This window comes from Scomber scombrus, chromosome 24 (assembly GCF_963691925.1).
Source record: "Scomber scombrus chromosome 24, fScoSco1.1, whole genome shotgun sequence".
NCBI lineage: Eukaryota > Metazoa > Chordata > Actinopteri > Scombriformes > Scombridae > Scomber > Scomber scombrus.
Window position 1 is genome coordinate 13,799,325 of NC_084993.1, and position 15,363 is coordinate 13,814,687.

The 15,363-nt window shown below is 40.3% G+C and overlaps 1 protein-coding gene across 2 annotated transcripts; it reads left to right on the plus strand.

Annotated features, from left to right (window-relative positions):
• Window positions 1-605: 605 nt before the first annotated feature.
• On the plus strand, window positions 606-11,358 carry stk24b (serine/threonine kinase 24b (STE20 homolog, yeast)). 2 transcript variants are annotated; one of them, XM_062414405.1, is made up of 12 exons: window positions 606-1,298; window positions 4,184-4,414; window positions 4,768-4,824; window positions 5,495-5,548; window positions 6,261-6,369; window positions 6,694-6,851; window positions 8,487-8,672; window positions 8,810-8,958; window positions 9,187-9,307; window positions 9,421-9,489; window positions 10,411-10,547; window positions 10,635-11,358. In XM_062414405.1, the coding sequence occupies exons 1-12, from the start codon at window positions 1,257-1,259 to the stop codon at window positions 10,669-10,671; spliced, it is 1,350 nt and encodes a 449-aa protein (XP_062270389.1). In that variant the 5' UTR covers window positions 606-1,256; the 3' UTR covers window positions 10,672-11,358. The 2 variants fall into 2 exon arrangements, with proteins under 2 accessions (XP_062270389.1, XP_062270391.1); XM_062414407.1 differs by lacking the exon at window positions 5,495-5,548.
• The last annotated feature ends 4,005 nt before the right edge of the window (window positions 11,359-15,363 follow it).

The window sequence follows — 15,363 nt, forward strand, 5'->3', positions numbered from 1 at the left end:
TAGATAGCTTTTTCTCAAATTATATTAGAAATAAATATATCCAATATTACAACTCATCTAATAGAATTATTACTTTTTGTCAAAATATTGCAACTTTTTACTTATCTTCTTCAATAATATTTTGGACATTTTTCTTGCAGCTATAATTATGACTTTTTTCTTGAAATATTACAGCTATATTCTTGTAATATCACAGCTTCTCCCCCAAAATATTAAGACTTTTTTATTGTAATCTCAAAATAAATATTATCTCTCATTGTGGCACTAAGACTAATGTAATATGTAAATGAGCAGACATGAAAATGAAACCATTCATTCATTCATTCCCTCATTCATTCATTCATTCACTAGTCTATCTTATTAGCACTTTGTCACCAGGAAAAAAAGCCTGTCAGATGTGATGCTGTGGTTCTCAGCTCATTTAAAGCAGTACTGTTTAACACAGATATAGATAGATGAATGTAATGTACTACTGACATGAATAGGTTGTGGAGCTCAGACACACCTGGCAGCAGCACAGGTTCACCTTTACTGGAACCAGTCAGGATGTTGTTGTTGCTCCGGATCCGGATCCGCCCAGCAGCCAGGCGTCACAGCACCGACAAGATGGCCGAGAGTCCGGGACGAAAGTGAGGGAGGAAACAAAAACAGTGGCGAGCTATCGTTGCCGCAGATGGCAGACCTGTAGAGCTCCTGGAGACAAGTGAGTGCGGAGATAAAACGAGGAGGGGACCGCTTTGACAGAGTCCAACCCGCAGCTGACGGAGCGTTTGTCTGGACGCCTGCGAGCTAGCAAGCTAACCATGCTAGCTGGCTGACAACACCGATAACGAGAGAATAGGCTTTGAGAAAGTGACACCGAGGTCATTGTGAAATAAATAGTTATTGCTACGTCTTCACGGAATAAGAATTGTTGCAGCGGGAGGACTTCTGAAGAGCGGGAAAACGGATTTAATGCGCTATAGCTAACTAGCGCTGTTAGCCTGTTGGTTAGCACGCTAACATTGCGGATTTCTTGTTTGCAGCTTCGGAGTTAGCATTAGTCTGTTGGCTGGCTCAGCTGGGTTTTTTTGGGGGGGTGACTTGGTACACCAGCGCGTGAGGGAAGGACATATTTCTCTCTGCGTAGAGTTACATTACACGGTGAGACTTTTTTTTAAATAGGCCTGGAGGACTGCTAACAGCCGGGAGTGTAAACATTAAGCCGAATCGAGGAGCTCTCAGCCCGGCGTTGTCGGACGAGGATTAGCATCATCATGGCCCACTCTCCTGTCCAGACTAACCTGCCGGGGATGCAGGTAAGCCCAACATCTTTTTAATGTGAGCCACTGCTAGGACACAATGTTCACTCTTTGCCTCCCCTGCTGTGTGTTTGTGCACTGTGACCGCACACCTATCTATCTCACTGAGTCTGCTCACTAACACCTAAAAATTTGTAAAGTCCATAACTGTAATGAACGAGGGACGTCTAACAGTGACGTAGCAGCAAGTTAGTACATCTTTGTTATGTTGTCATGGTTCATACTTGCACATGCTGTTATGATGATGCTGACAGCAGGTCTGCTACATCTGTGCAACAGCAACATGAACTCATTAGAAAGCAACAGAGCAGAGTTTCCCATCCTTATTGCTCTGTGACCCTTCAAAATAAAGCAATGTCTACCTGGGACCCATTGTCACATATTACAGTTAAATGTATGATACATCAATTCATTGTTTTGTCCTCAAAATGTCAGAAAATGGTGAAATATATCCTTTAAAATTCTCCACAACTTAAGTGACATCTTCAAATATATTCAGTTTATCATGTTCCATAAAGAATAACATTAGAGCATCACTTTTTCATTAAATTACTAATACAGTTATTTGATTATCAAAATTGTTTCTGATCAATCATCCAGTGAGTGACTAATCAATCAATAGACAACCCCTTACAGCTAGGTACCCCCAATCCAAGTACCCTGAAAGCAATACTGATACCATTTGAGTACATCATTGATACCCATCATGTGAATAGAATTCAATTACATAAAATTACACCATTCCTCCACATCTAAATGATTAGATTTTTACACAAATGCATTTTGAAAGTCTTCAAATTAGTCAAGTAATCAAATTAGTATTTATGAATCAAAGACCGCTTGTGTTGATTAGCTGTGAGCAAGTCCATACAAATAGTCATATTTTCTAGCTCTGGGTGCAAAAAGGATCGATTGCAGGTATCATTTGACAGGACACTTTCCATACTACTTGGTAATATCAATTTATTTCAGTAGATACCTTAAAAGTAGTGATTACCGATACACAACCCTACTTAAAGCTCTAGATAGAGGACTTATTTTGGTTTGATTGAATAATGTTAAGAACCTGAGAAGGTGAAACAAAGACATCCACACAAAATAAAGCAGGAGAAAGCTTGAAAACAATCATTACTTTGTCTGAAATGTTGGTTTGCTGTATCTTATCTTAACCCCCCTTTAATTAACCCAGCAACCACTTTTGTTTTTTTGTTTTTTTTTTGGGGGGGGGGGGTCCTGACCCCCCCAGGTTGTGAACCACTGCAATAAAGCTCTCCGTCTCCCCGTGCAAAGACACTGCACACATGAGCCCTGCTCCTGCCTCTGCTGCTATCTTTAGGATTGTGCCTATAGGGGATAATTGTGTTGGGTAGATAACTAGAGGAGATAACTGTTCCTTATGTATACTGCCTCATGCACCAGATTCTATGCAGCGTGCAGGCTTGTGTGCAGATTTGGAAGGAAGAGGTGTGAGGGAGGATTGATCAGAGGCTGACAGACTGCTAAAGTAAACTAAATAAAGCATTCAGTCCATTTAGAAGATAATAACTCTTTCTAAATTGTAGCAAGATACAATAAGTTAGGTTAAAAAATGCAGAGACAAGTGGAATTCAAGTTTTGGCTCATCAGTTTAATTTTTTAGCAAATCTTCCACACACAGGTCTACATGTAGTCAGTATTACCCTCAGTTTGACTGGAGGCTCTTGTTCCAATTTGAATCCATGTTCCCAAACAAAGCATGTGGTTGTTTTGTAGTGAAATATAACTCATCACTTCATCATGTCGCCATCTGTTCTTTACCACACTTACTTAAGAGGAATCCCTCTTTTAACTTCTTGAATAAATCTCTTCTTCTTTTTCAGTGACATAAGAATTCTTTCTTAAACCAGGCATATTGACCCGCTCTCCCTCTCTCTCTCCTCCAAAAAAAAAGGGTCATTAAAGGAAGTTGTTTTTGTCAGCGCCTGAATTCTGCGTTTCCCACAAAACAGCCTCTGGAGATTTAAGTCATTTTAGTTCACTTCCTGCGGCACTCAACTAGGGTTTTTTTTTTTTCATTCCACACTGAAATACACACGCTACCCCAGAAAAAGTAGGAAATATGCTTCGTCATTGGATTCACAGAACACATTTTCGGCTTCTTTTTTCTTTCTCCCCCCCTTGAGTAATAAACACCTTTTTTGTCTGACCACCCGAAATCATGCAAAAACGACTCGCCTCCCAGTCCGCCTGGCCTCGAGGAGTTATAATTATGTCTTAACCTTGCATCAGAGTGCCAACAGTCCCTTTTTGGCAGTCGTTTCAGCTGTTGAGATTTTTTTTCTTGCCGCCGCATCCCGAGTAACAAACTGGCTCATTTACAACGATAGCACACAATCTGTCCCAAAGCAAAGAAAATCTGGAAAGAGGGGAAAACTACAGGTGACATAAGCTTGTTTAGCTGCAGGAGAGCTCAGTTACACTCTGGCAAATTCCTCCAATTTCACCCTAATATTATAACGCTAATGTAAAATGGATAACGCACATGTCTGGAGAGTATTTAGGTGTTTTAATGTGAGTAATAATTTTTTTTTTTAACCTGGGTCATATCCAATTGTTACACTCTCTCTCTTTCATTCTTCCTGTGCCTCATTCTTTTACTGTGCACACAAAACACAAGGTGCTGCAATGAGTGAATTAATGTATCCTGTAAGAATGCTACCCTGCTGGTGTTTCCTATTTACTCCCCAAACATTCAGTTCTTTTCAAACATTCCTTTTTTTCCATTCTTTGTTTTCTTCCTTTCCTTTCCTTTTTCTTTCTTTTATTTATTTTTTAATCCGCCTTCCCTTTCCTCCCTCTCCTGCTCCCCCTCCTCTCCCCTCCCCTTCCCCAATCACCACCAGAATATCAAAGCGGACCCGGAGGAGCTGTTCACCAAGCTGGAGCGCATCGGCAAGGGCTCCTTCGGCGAGGTGTTCAAAGGCATCGACAATCGCACCCAGAAAGTGGTGGCCATCAAGATCATCGACCTAGAAGAGGCGGAGGATGAGATCGAGGACATCCAGCAGGAGATCACGGTGCTGAGCCAGTGCGATAGCCCCTTCGTCACAAAGTACTACGGTTCATACCTAAAGGTGATGCTTGTTCACTCCAAGTATATGCCTTTTCTTTTTTCTTCGAGTCCAACCTCCAAAAAGCGAGCAAATGGGATGAGACATAAAAGGATTTCTCTCCCTCCTGCCCACTTTTTCCCTCTCTAAATAATCCTAAATTAAAAAGGGATTAGCCTCAGACGACTTCAGACACCCACCAAGCCCTTATTAGTGTCATCATGACTTGTTTAGGAGGGTGTGAGGCTCCTGACAGCTCACAGCAAAGCAAAGCCAGTAACCACCTAAATGAAACAAGCTGCGGATGTTCCTCCACAAATGCAGCAAAGTACATAACGACCCCCTTTCACTCACTCTCTCCTCTCTCTCTGTTACAGGACACAAAGTTATGGATCATCATGGAGTATTTAGGCGGAGGCTCTGCATTAGATTTGGTGAGTGATTCATTGAGGTCCACACTCTCTCTTTGTTAGGTGTTAAAGTATAAGATGAGCCCACACACATGATCTCGTAAAAAAACATGCAGTTGTCATAATACTACTTTTAAAAAGCTGACTCACCTTTAAAGTGTTGCTAAAAATAAATGAATTATTTTCTTGATTTTGATCCCAAATACTGAGTCAGAAGCACCCCACAAAAACAATATAACACAGTCAGTGGAAAACTATTAGAGTGTATTACAGCCAGTGCTGAAAGAGATTAATTTTTGAGTAGATTTATCACACACTTGCATGTTTTGAATACTGTTAATGCAATGTGAAGAGCTCATGTAGTGTAATCCACAGTGCTCTGATCCATTAATGTGTGAATAAGTGTGTATGGCTTGAAGCAGGTATGTTATTGAGGAATGTAGTAAGGTCCAACACATTAATGTAGCCAGAATCTGCTTTCTGATACATTTCATTACTGAGCTGGTTTAGTGAGATTTGTTTAGTTTTGGAGATATGAGCTCTGTGAGATTTGGTTTGTGGTGCCCAAATCTCCATGAACTCAAATCTCCTTCCTGTCTCTATATGCCTTCTTCTTAAGAGAGAGACAGATACTTCTGATAATCCACAGACCTCAATGTGAACAGTTTCCTTTTCCTTTTGTATGGAAATACAGTTGGACGCTGACACCAATAGAAAGACGGAAAGGAAAAATGGAGGGAAAAGAAAAGTAAGAAAGGAAATATCATTTTGCTCTGATACTTAGTTATTGTTTCATTCAAATATGATTTTTTTTTTTGCTTTGAGCTCCACAAGATTAACGCTATTAAGTCAATAAATTCTAGAAGTTGCAACATCATTGGCGCCTATTGAAGGTATAAATCTTTAAAAAAGACTCACACACATATCCTTTCTTTTTTCTGTTTCTTTTTTAAGGCCAATTAATCTCTTAAAACAGCTGCTTACTGTGGTTTTTAACATTACTCAAACAGGAGGAAGTAGCGCGTTTGTCAGGGACTATTTTTAGCAGTGGATTAATCCACATTTGGTGCTCTTGGCAAGTATTTCTGTCAGCAGGGCAGGTGTGTGTGTGTGTGTGTGTGTCTGGCGTGTGTTTGTGTCTGACGTGTGTGTGTGTGTGTGTGGGGAACTGAGTCAAAATAAACTGTAGTGTGACTCATTGACGTGTTTTTTAATGCATTTTTGGAGCTTAATAAAATAATTTTTAGTCTATAAGAAAATAATATGACCAGATGTCATTTTAGGTGAGCTGTTTTTTGTATAATCTGATGCTAAGTTTTATTTTTAGCTTGAGAAAATTTAATACAGTGCTGCTTCTGCAATTTTCGCTCTGTAGAATTAATAACCACTTAAAATGGAGTCAGTGTCTGAAATTAATCAAATCTTTTTTTGTTTTTTTTGTTTTCTTTTCTGTTGTTAAGATGGAGCCCGGCACTCTGGATGAGACCCAGATTGCCACGATCCTGAGGGAGATCCTCAAGGGGCTGGAGTATCTGCACTCTGAGAAGAAGATCCACAGAGATATCAAAGGTAGCCTGACTGACTGAGTGAAAGTGCTGCTATTAGAGGACACAGGCTTCAGCTGACTAAATGGCAGCAGTGAGCACACACGAAATATCACATAGCACGTTAATGGTATTGACATCCACTCACGCTTTCATTCATTATACAGTTTGTATGTCAGTGGGGAATTGATGTGGACGCTGCAGCAGCTCGCTAAAAGGCTTTCGACAGTTGTTTCCTTGTTATTAAATACATTGGTGATGCAGACTAACGGTATTGACAGAAGTGTGTTAAGATGTGGAGCAGCGTCTCATTCAGTGTGCCTCCCCTCCCCTCCCCTCCCCGCCACAGCTGCCAATGTGCTGCTGTCCGAGCAAGGAGAGGTGAAACTGGCGGATTTCGGGGTGGCGGGCCAGCTCACCGACACACAGATCAAACGCAACACCTTTGTGGGCACGCCCTTCTGGATGGCCCCCGAGGTTATCAAACAGTCAGCATACGACTCAAAGGTAAGATTACAGACAGTAAGCCATACTATAGTCATTGATTTCCATTCCTCTGTCAGAATAGTTCTCTGCTGTCAGTCTACAGCCTGCTTCAGCTGTGAACATTTGAGAGCAGAACATTCTTAGCATTTTTTACATGAAAAATAACTATAATTAATTGATTAGCAAAATAGTTCCAGATTAAATTCTTGTCAGTCGAGTAATAACAAAATCATTTCAGCTCTACAAATATCCATTAATAATGTTAAAATCCCCTTCATAGAGATTATTTTTCATGGTACCCCTCCATAAACTTTACTCAACATAAGCATAAGCATAAAGCACGCTATAATATACACCAGTCACTACAGTGGACAGCTATTTAAAAGATGTTTTCCTGTAAATGATGATTTTGTTACAGTTGCACAGCAGCCACCACAGAGAAGTCTAGTTCAATATCTTTTACACTACCACCCACTCACTCACTTGCTAGTATGTTAAGGGGTGACACACATTTCTCAAAACCAGGATGGCCAACAGAAGGCAAGAAATGTTATGCAGCTCAGGAATAACTTACAGTCCTTCTATAGTAGGAGACCTTTGCAGGTAAATATAATTCGGCAACATAAAGTAGGAGTAATAAAATTGTATGGATTTTATGTTGGGAGGAAATGACTATTAATCATGTGTCCACTAAACTGGACATCATACCTCACTGGTTATATTTAAAGAACAGTTCATACTATTACTGCTACTTAATTGTTACTGAAAATATTTTCAATACATCTGCAGTCACTTTTTTGGCTCTAAATCAATTGATTTATGTTGGGGGTTCAAATATAGAGTTGAATATGGGTTTTAGCTAAGTTATATATGAGTATATAGGAAACATTTCTTCACTTAAACTTTCCAACCCAGCAGACATTTGAAGAATTCCTTGAAAAATATATGTTTAAAAAAATATGAAGTTCAGTTTTTTAATGCTTAAAGAGATATAAAACACATATAATCCTGACTGAAGCTGCCAGAATTCATGCATGAGGCATGAATTTACTTTTCAAGTTTTCAGGGTCCAAGACATCATTTTGTTAATTTTGTTTTCCATTTAGATTTTAACATTTATTTTTCAAAATTCATCAGCTACTCATTGAGATGTTTTGTCTCAAGATGTCTCACTTAGCATCAGCGCCACATGTGACAGTGTTTCCCTGCAGATGAGGCATTCAGGTGTGTGACAGCTACATCTCTCTCACTGCACACTGTGACTTCAGTTGTTTCTGCTCCTCTCACTCTGTGTTCAGATGTGTCAGCATTTCTTTCATTTTTATTCTTGGTGGAAAAAAACAAACATGAAAGCTCCGTTTTCTCCGACAGCTGCTATTCCTGCTGCTGTGAGCCTGGAAAAGTCGGGGCAGAAAGTGTTGCGTTACTATGACAACAGTGGTTTACAGTATGTGCTGCTTCTATTAAGTCATTTCCAGCAGCATCTAACCGACTTTTAGTTTAAAGTCGGAAACTACTTTCTAACTTTTACTCAGATGGAGGATTAATTTTTTTGTTTTTAACACTAAAACTATGAAGTAATATAGATGTAGTAGAATAAGACAAGTATAAATGATGACAGCATATTATCATAGTGTCTCTCTGTTTGTATTCCAGGCTGATATCTGGTCTCTGGGCATCACGGCCATCGAGCTGGCGAAAGGCGAGCCGCCCCACTCAGAACTCCATCCCATGAAGGTTTTATTCCTCATCCCAAAGAACAACCCGCCCACACTGGAGGGCAACTACAGCAAACCGCTCAAGGAGTTTGTTGAGGCCTGTCTCAACAAAGAGCCCAGTTTTGTAAGTATAGCCTGTCTTCAGTGAGCTCAGGTGTCTGTTCTGATCTCAGGAAATAGTCAGAGCCGCTGTGCTTTTTTTTGCTACCCCCTCTGACTGCATCATGTGCTCATCACGCTCGCTTCTCCTTATTTCCACAGAGGCCAACTGCCAAAGAGCTGTTGAAGCATAAGCTGATTGTTCGCCATGCGAAAAAGACTTCCTACCTGACTGAGCTGGTGGACAAGTACAAGAGGTGGAAGGCAGAGCAGTCCAGAACCACAGAGTCGAGTTCTGATGAGTCTGACTCGTAAGTGTATTCCTATTGTGTTCACAATCATTTTACTGCTTATAATTTAGTTGTTCCTGCATGTTACTTTGCTAGCAGCTATTTTAGAAAGTGCTTTAGTAAAATGTTACACAACAGCAGCCACTCATCCTCCCACATTAGTTACAATGAGCCTCAAGCACATGCACAACTTCATCACTCATCCAAAATCCAAATGTTCAAAGCCTCGTTTCTCACCTGTACAATTAGAGAGCAGGACGGGCAGGCGTCGGGCGGGAACGACTTCGGTAGCGATGACTGGATCTTCACCATCAGAGAGAAGGACCCCAAGAAGCTGCAGAACGGGGAGGGACAGTCGGGGGCAACAGAGGTGATGCATCATTGGGTCATCTCACTGCGGGAGAAGAAATGTGCAGTTTCACAAGAGATGATATGATATAAAAAAATGTATCATCCAGTTCTCATCCTTCTATCTTTCCACAGACAAAAGACATTCCAAAGAGGCCTTATTCACAGAGCCTGGGCACAGTCATCTCTCCTGCATTAGCCGAGGTAAAGAGCTCCATCTGGCCACACATCAGTCTCCTTCACATTCAGCTGCTCACTCAGTGGGAACACTTTTTTTTTATTTACAAACTGTACACAAGAGCCTCAAAAGTGCTGTCAGGTGCAGTAATTTGTGGCTGAAACTCAGATTTTTACTGATTAAAGCTTGAAAAAAATTCAGAAACATAAATGTGTATCTGGCTTCTTATTTGTGATGATTTGCTGCTATTTTCTGTTTAGTGTGATAATTTGGATAAAAGCAGACATTTGGAGCCTTGGATTGTAGGATGTGTTTCAGACCAAATGACAAATCAAGGGAAATAATCTGCAGATATGTGTTAATTATGATTGTGCTGATTTCATTAATTGCTTTCTTTCATCTTTTTATATCCTTTTATGTCATGGCTCACAGCTACCTGTGCGTTTTCTTTAATGAGTGATTGACAGTCATTGGTCTAATAAGCGTTGACAGAATTCTGTGAAGTACACCTGTGTGGATTTATCACAATCAGTGTTTCAGAGTTCATTCATGCGTTGGTGTGAAGCTGCTCTGTAGTGTTTCACTTCAGAGTGTTTATAGCTGTGGGTTTCCTCTCATCTTTACATTGAGTCATGTCGCCGTAGCAACCCGGGCCACATGTCTTTGTTGTTTCTGTTATCCTCTTCATTTAATTTGCATCAAATTTTAACACCAAAAAAAAAACCTTCTCATGTTTCCTGTAGCTTTTTAAAGAAGTGGGTCTAGGGTTCCTCGAGGGGTCCTTGAGATGAGTCTTCCAAATTAAAAGTAAACTATTTGAGCTTGATTTACTCTCCCTAGAGGTTCAAACATTTCTGAAGTTAATGGGTGACTGCTCTGCTTGGGGACTGTATTCTCCTGTGGGACAGTCGTATTTAAAACATACCTGTTTGTGTCCTGACTGCCAGCTGAAGGCCAGACAGGAGCAGGTGAACGGGAACCCCATGGTCCTGGACGAGCTGAGAGAGGCCATCCTGCTGGCTGAGGAGTCCTACCCCGGCATCGCCGACTCCCTGGTGGCTCACATGGTCAACAGGCTCCAGAGGTACCAGCTGTGCACACAACAGAACCACCATCACACAACCCTAGATCCTGAGGCAGACCCTGAACCTTCTCTGTTCTTTCTTCACAGTTTCTCCACAGGCAGGACGTCCTCCTCCTCCCCTTAGTGACCCGGCTCTCCGGCCCAGCTCTGCTCTCCCAGCCCCCCCTCCCACCTCCTCCCTCCACCTTCCCCCCCAACACCACAGCCAGGTCAGAGGGTTAAGAGTCAGGGGTCACATCATTCAATACCAGCTGACCGTGTTTGGCCTCCCTTGTGAGCGTGGGGCAGGGGGGGGGACGCTAACCTAGCCTGTAAAAATTATTGAACTCCAAACACTCAAAGGAGGAAAACCAGAAACTCTGGAGAGCTTCTTTTAGTCACTTACAAGAGGAGAAGTTGATGGGGGGGAGAGGAAGAGCTGGGGGGGGCAGCAGAAGCTACTGAAGCATCCTGCTGTGGACCCTGGAGCGATGGGACATAAAGTCAGAGCAACCCGCCTGAAAAAAACAGCCAAGTCAGACTCTAAGCTCTGTGTATGCCAGACTTCTCCAGCCTCACACCGCAGAGTCTCCACATGGAGGAGAGCTGAAATAACCCCCCCCAACCCCCCACCGCCAAAAAAAACAAGACAAGACTTCAATCCCCCTTTTAATGCAGGCATCATATCCCCGGAACCTCTGAAAAGCATGCTTGATGAACCTGCAGGGATATTATCTTAGTGTGCAAGCTGCGTGTGTGTGTGTCTGTCTGTCTGTCTGTCTGTGTGTGTGTGTGTGTGTGTGTGTGTGTGTGTGTGTGTGTGTGTGTGTGTGTGTGTGTGTGTGTGTGTGTGTGTGTGTGTGTGTGTGTGTGTGTGTGTGTGTGTGTGTGTGTGTGTGTGTGTGTGTGTGTGTGTGTGTGTGTGCTTGACTGTACAACATGTGTGCAGACACCTGCGAGCATGTGTGTGTGTGTGTGTGTGTGTGTGTGCGTGTGTGCTCTCGTGTACGTTCTAAGACTCCCTGTTTAGGCAAATTGCAGCATTCTTAATGAAACCTCAGGTAAAGTGCTTTAAGTGGACTTTGTCCTCCGAGGCAGTGGGAGGGGGAAGGGGAAAAAGGGGGGGTGGGGTGGGGGGTCGCCATGCTGTACATGATTACAAGTTGTCATTGCGGGGAAATGAATCACTGTGTACAAAATGGTCATGCGCATTTTGTAGATATTGATAATGTTTAAAAAAAAAAAAAAAAAGTAGATATTTAAAGATTTCAAAAAGTTACTCCAACAGAAAGAACAGAAAATGCCTTGCCTTTTTGAGATACACACATCTACGTTCCGGCATTTCATCAGATACTTTGTCTCGTTTTTTTTTTTATTAATTATTATTTTACTCGTCCGTGAGTGAAATCCACTTTCAGTATTTTCATCAGTGTTTTTTTCTTTCAAAGCGACTGAGTTCCAATCTTCCATTTCAATCACACTGCTGAATCCTCCAACTAACGACGATACTAAGCTTACTTTGTGTTTAGAGGCAGGAGCTCTTCCTTTGTTTCGTAGTCAGGGGAAGAACTCCTATCTGTATTTACGTTTAGACAATTTAAGTCAGTTTTTAAATTGTTTAGGACAAGAATGAAGGTAGATCAGTGTCAGCAGCGGCTCTTTTAAATGTTTGATAAAGGCAGATTATATATATTAATTATAATTCGCCTGTAGTTTACAACAAGAGTAATAAATAATATTGAGTGGAGCCGAGGACATATACAAGGGGGAACCACTACGGGCGATCGGATGCTGATATCATGAAGTATTATTATTTTTTCCTTTTTTGCTTGTAATTTATCTTTCGCGTTACTTAGAAACTCAAGTGGAGGCGAGGAGTAAAAAAAAAAAGTGGCAAGGACCATCGTAGGCAATCGCATCACGACACACACGCTCACGGCCAAAAACCTAACTAAACGGGGTAGATCAGGACGAGCCAAGCTGCAGAAATCAACACCTCACTCTCCTGAACATTTCAGTTCTCACTTCCACACCGTGCTAGAAGTGCCATGTCCTCTTTTATGCTTTCACCAGATGTTTGTAGTATGATTTGCACCTTCTTCTTTTTTTTTCTAATTTCAGATCCGTTTTTTTTGCACTTTGAAAGTGTGTCGAGTATTTAAAGAAACCTGTAAGAGGAATAAAAAAACAACAAAAACAAAAAAGTTGCTAATAGCCATGTTTTACTCTATATGTTTACTTTACTTAAGAGTTCCAGAATTTACTACTGTGCTAATGCAGCAATAATGTTGAGGAGTTGCATCAAGACGCACTTGTCAACACAGGGATTGAAAGAAATTAAGAAATATCTGATATTTTTATAACTGCAAAGAGTTAAGTATGGATTATGGAATGCTTTATGGATATAGGCACCTGCCTCTGGCAAAAAAAAAAAAAATCTATACCTTACAGAAAAACATATGCTACGGAAATAACTACAAAATGTGTACATTTGGTCTCCTTTATCATAGCTGACAGTTTATAGTACTGTATATAATCTTTGCTTGTGTCATTTGAGAATTCCCAAGTTAAATGTAAGCTCCTTGTAAGCTTTCAAAGTGACATGAGAAATAAAGATCTAATGCTAACTGAGAACACTGTGTTGCTTATGTCTCATTTTATGAAATATAACATTACATCACTGGGGATTTATTGAGAATAACATGACAGTATACAACCACCTTTCCTTGTGTTAACTCTTAAACATCTGTAACATCTGCACTAACAGGGACTACAGGCATCCCTCAGAATAACACACTGTATTAAATGTATTTGACACACTAAATGTTTAATAACGTTTGTTGCCCCCTAGTGTCCTCTTAATGTACTGCACCAACCTCATTTCACTTAAATGCGTCATTTGTGACATTTTATAATCCTTGTATTCATATTTATGTTTGTATTTCCTTTGTAATAATGAGCTCTTGACACATGAATATGATTGGAAGATTATGATGTCACTGGTCATTTTGATATGTACTAGGCATGTTCAAACTATTCATAAAGGGTCGTGTATCTGCAGGTTTTTGTTCCAACCAAGCAGGAGGACATGATTCGACCAATCAGTTGAGCCTGGTGTGCTCCTGATTGGTTGGAATGAAAACCTGCAGCCACATGAACCTTTATGGAATAATTTGATCATTTTGCATGAGGGAGACCTGTAGTCACTAATACAATTGAAGGGAGCATTGCTTCAGTATGTGAGAACTCCCAGCATCACACTACTCTGATCTACTTTAATAGTTAATGAAGACATTACTGCACACTATTTATTCTCAAAGCTGATGAACTGAAAATGTCACTGATGTCAAATGATTCTATGTTGAGTTATGATAAACTGCAGCTTGAAGACTGAACAGTTATGTTACAGGAAACCATGTTCATGTCTGTACTCATGTCACTTCTCTCTTTTTTTGATCATACTGGTAGGAGAGCCAGAAAAGGTGCAGCCATAACACTTCAATCTGCCACTGTTGATAAATCATTCACTGCCAACACTTGATCAATGTGTACTTTGTTCCTTTATCAGTACCTCAACCTAATAAAGATAATTAAGTAGTATCTAACAGATAGTAACACACTTACTAATGCTATTATTATATTATTATAAGTCACTTGATGTGCAATTAACAGGGACAATTTTTGGGTTGCTAAATAAACCAGACATTATGAAGGTTTACAAGTTGTAACTGAAAATGTGTTCTGCTTCTCACTCCTCCACTTGGATGTTACAAACACTGAGAATAAACTCTACAGTGAAGTAGGAGACATCTTGTATCCGGCAGGAACACTTCTTCACTGACTGTGTCATTTTTAATAAAGGAAAAGGTGATGCACATGTTCTTTTGTGGAAAAAATATATAGACAAATTATTTTCAAAGTATGTTATATACATCTTAACCCTTACATACTGTTCAGTGTCAAATTTGACCTATTTTTTACATTTGAGAGCTGAAAAATCATTCTATGCATATTTCTTTTAGCTAGACTTTTCCTAATGTGATCCACAGTTTACAAAAATGGAAATAAAATGTGTGTGCCGCTGATACAAATGTTTATATATACAAATGTATAAAGTTCTCCTGGATTATAATATAGTGACTATATAGAATACACAGTTTGCTCTCTGACAGCTTCATTAAGGATGAATTAAACATGTATTAATGACTGATGGGGAATTTATGAATATGAATAGGTGTAGAGACTAAGTCAGAATATGAACAGTATGAAAGGGTTAAAACATGTCTTGAGGGGATTTTTAATAAAACATTTACTAATGTTTGATATGACTTATATGAACTAGAACAATGCAGCATATTTACTTGCCAAAAGACACACGCTCATAGATTAAAGCAGTGAGAACAATGTATATTTGTATATAAAGGTCACAGTATGTATGTGTCCCAAACACACGTGTGCCCTGCATGTGTGACTTGGTGTGGAGTTGTCCATGCTCTTCTGAAATTTTGATTCCTCTTTCTGGTTTTGTCTGTTGTTTTCCACTGCTAAGCTGCCATTCATTGTTGACCTTAAAAGTCAGAATGTGGTCTGAAATGAGATATACATAACCAGGGGCCACATGTTGGTTACGGGCAAATGTCTTAAAGGGTTCATTGGAAATTATGAGTATCTGTAGCTGCAGGTGTCTCCAATGATCTCTCCTGTTTCATTTGTTGCTGACTGTCCTCACAGCGCTCAGCTGAAAAGTAAATATTTCAAATGCATTTTTTATGCTGTTGAGTAAATTATAATCCATGAGTGTACTTGCGTCAGATAGTTGTTTGAAATGAGATCCACA

Coding starts and splice junctions, on each gene's coding strand:
- stk24b (XM_062414405.1), top strand. CDS start 1,257: ATGGCCCACTCTCCTGTCCAGACTAACCTGCCGGGGATGCAG. Junction 6,852..8,486: donor AGTCAGCATACGACTCAAAG/GTAAGATTACAG, acceptor TTTGTATTCCAG/GCTGATATCTGGTCTCTGGG. Junction 8,673..8,809: donor TCAACAAAGAGCCCAGTTTT/GTAAGTATAGCC, acceptor TTATTTCCACAG/AGGCCAACTGCCAAAGAGCT.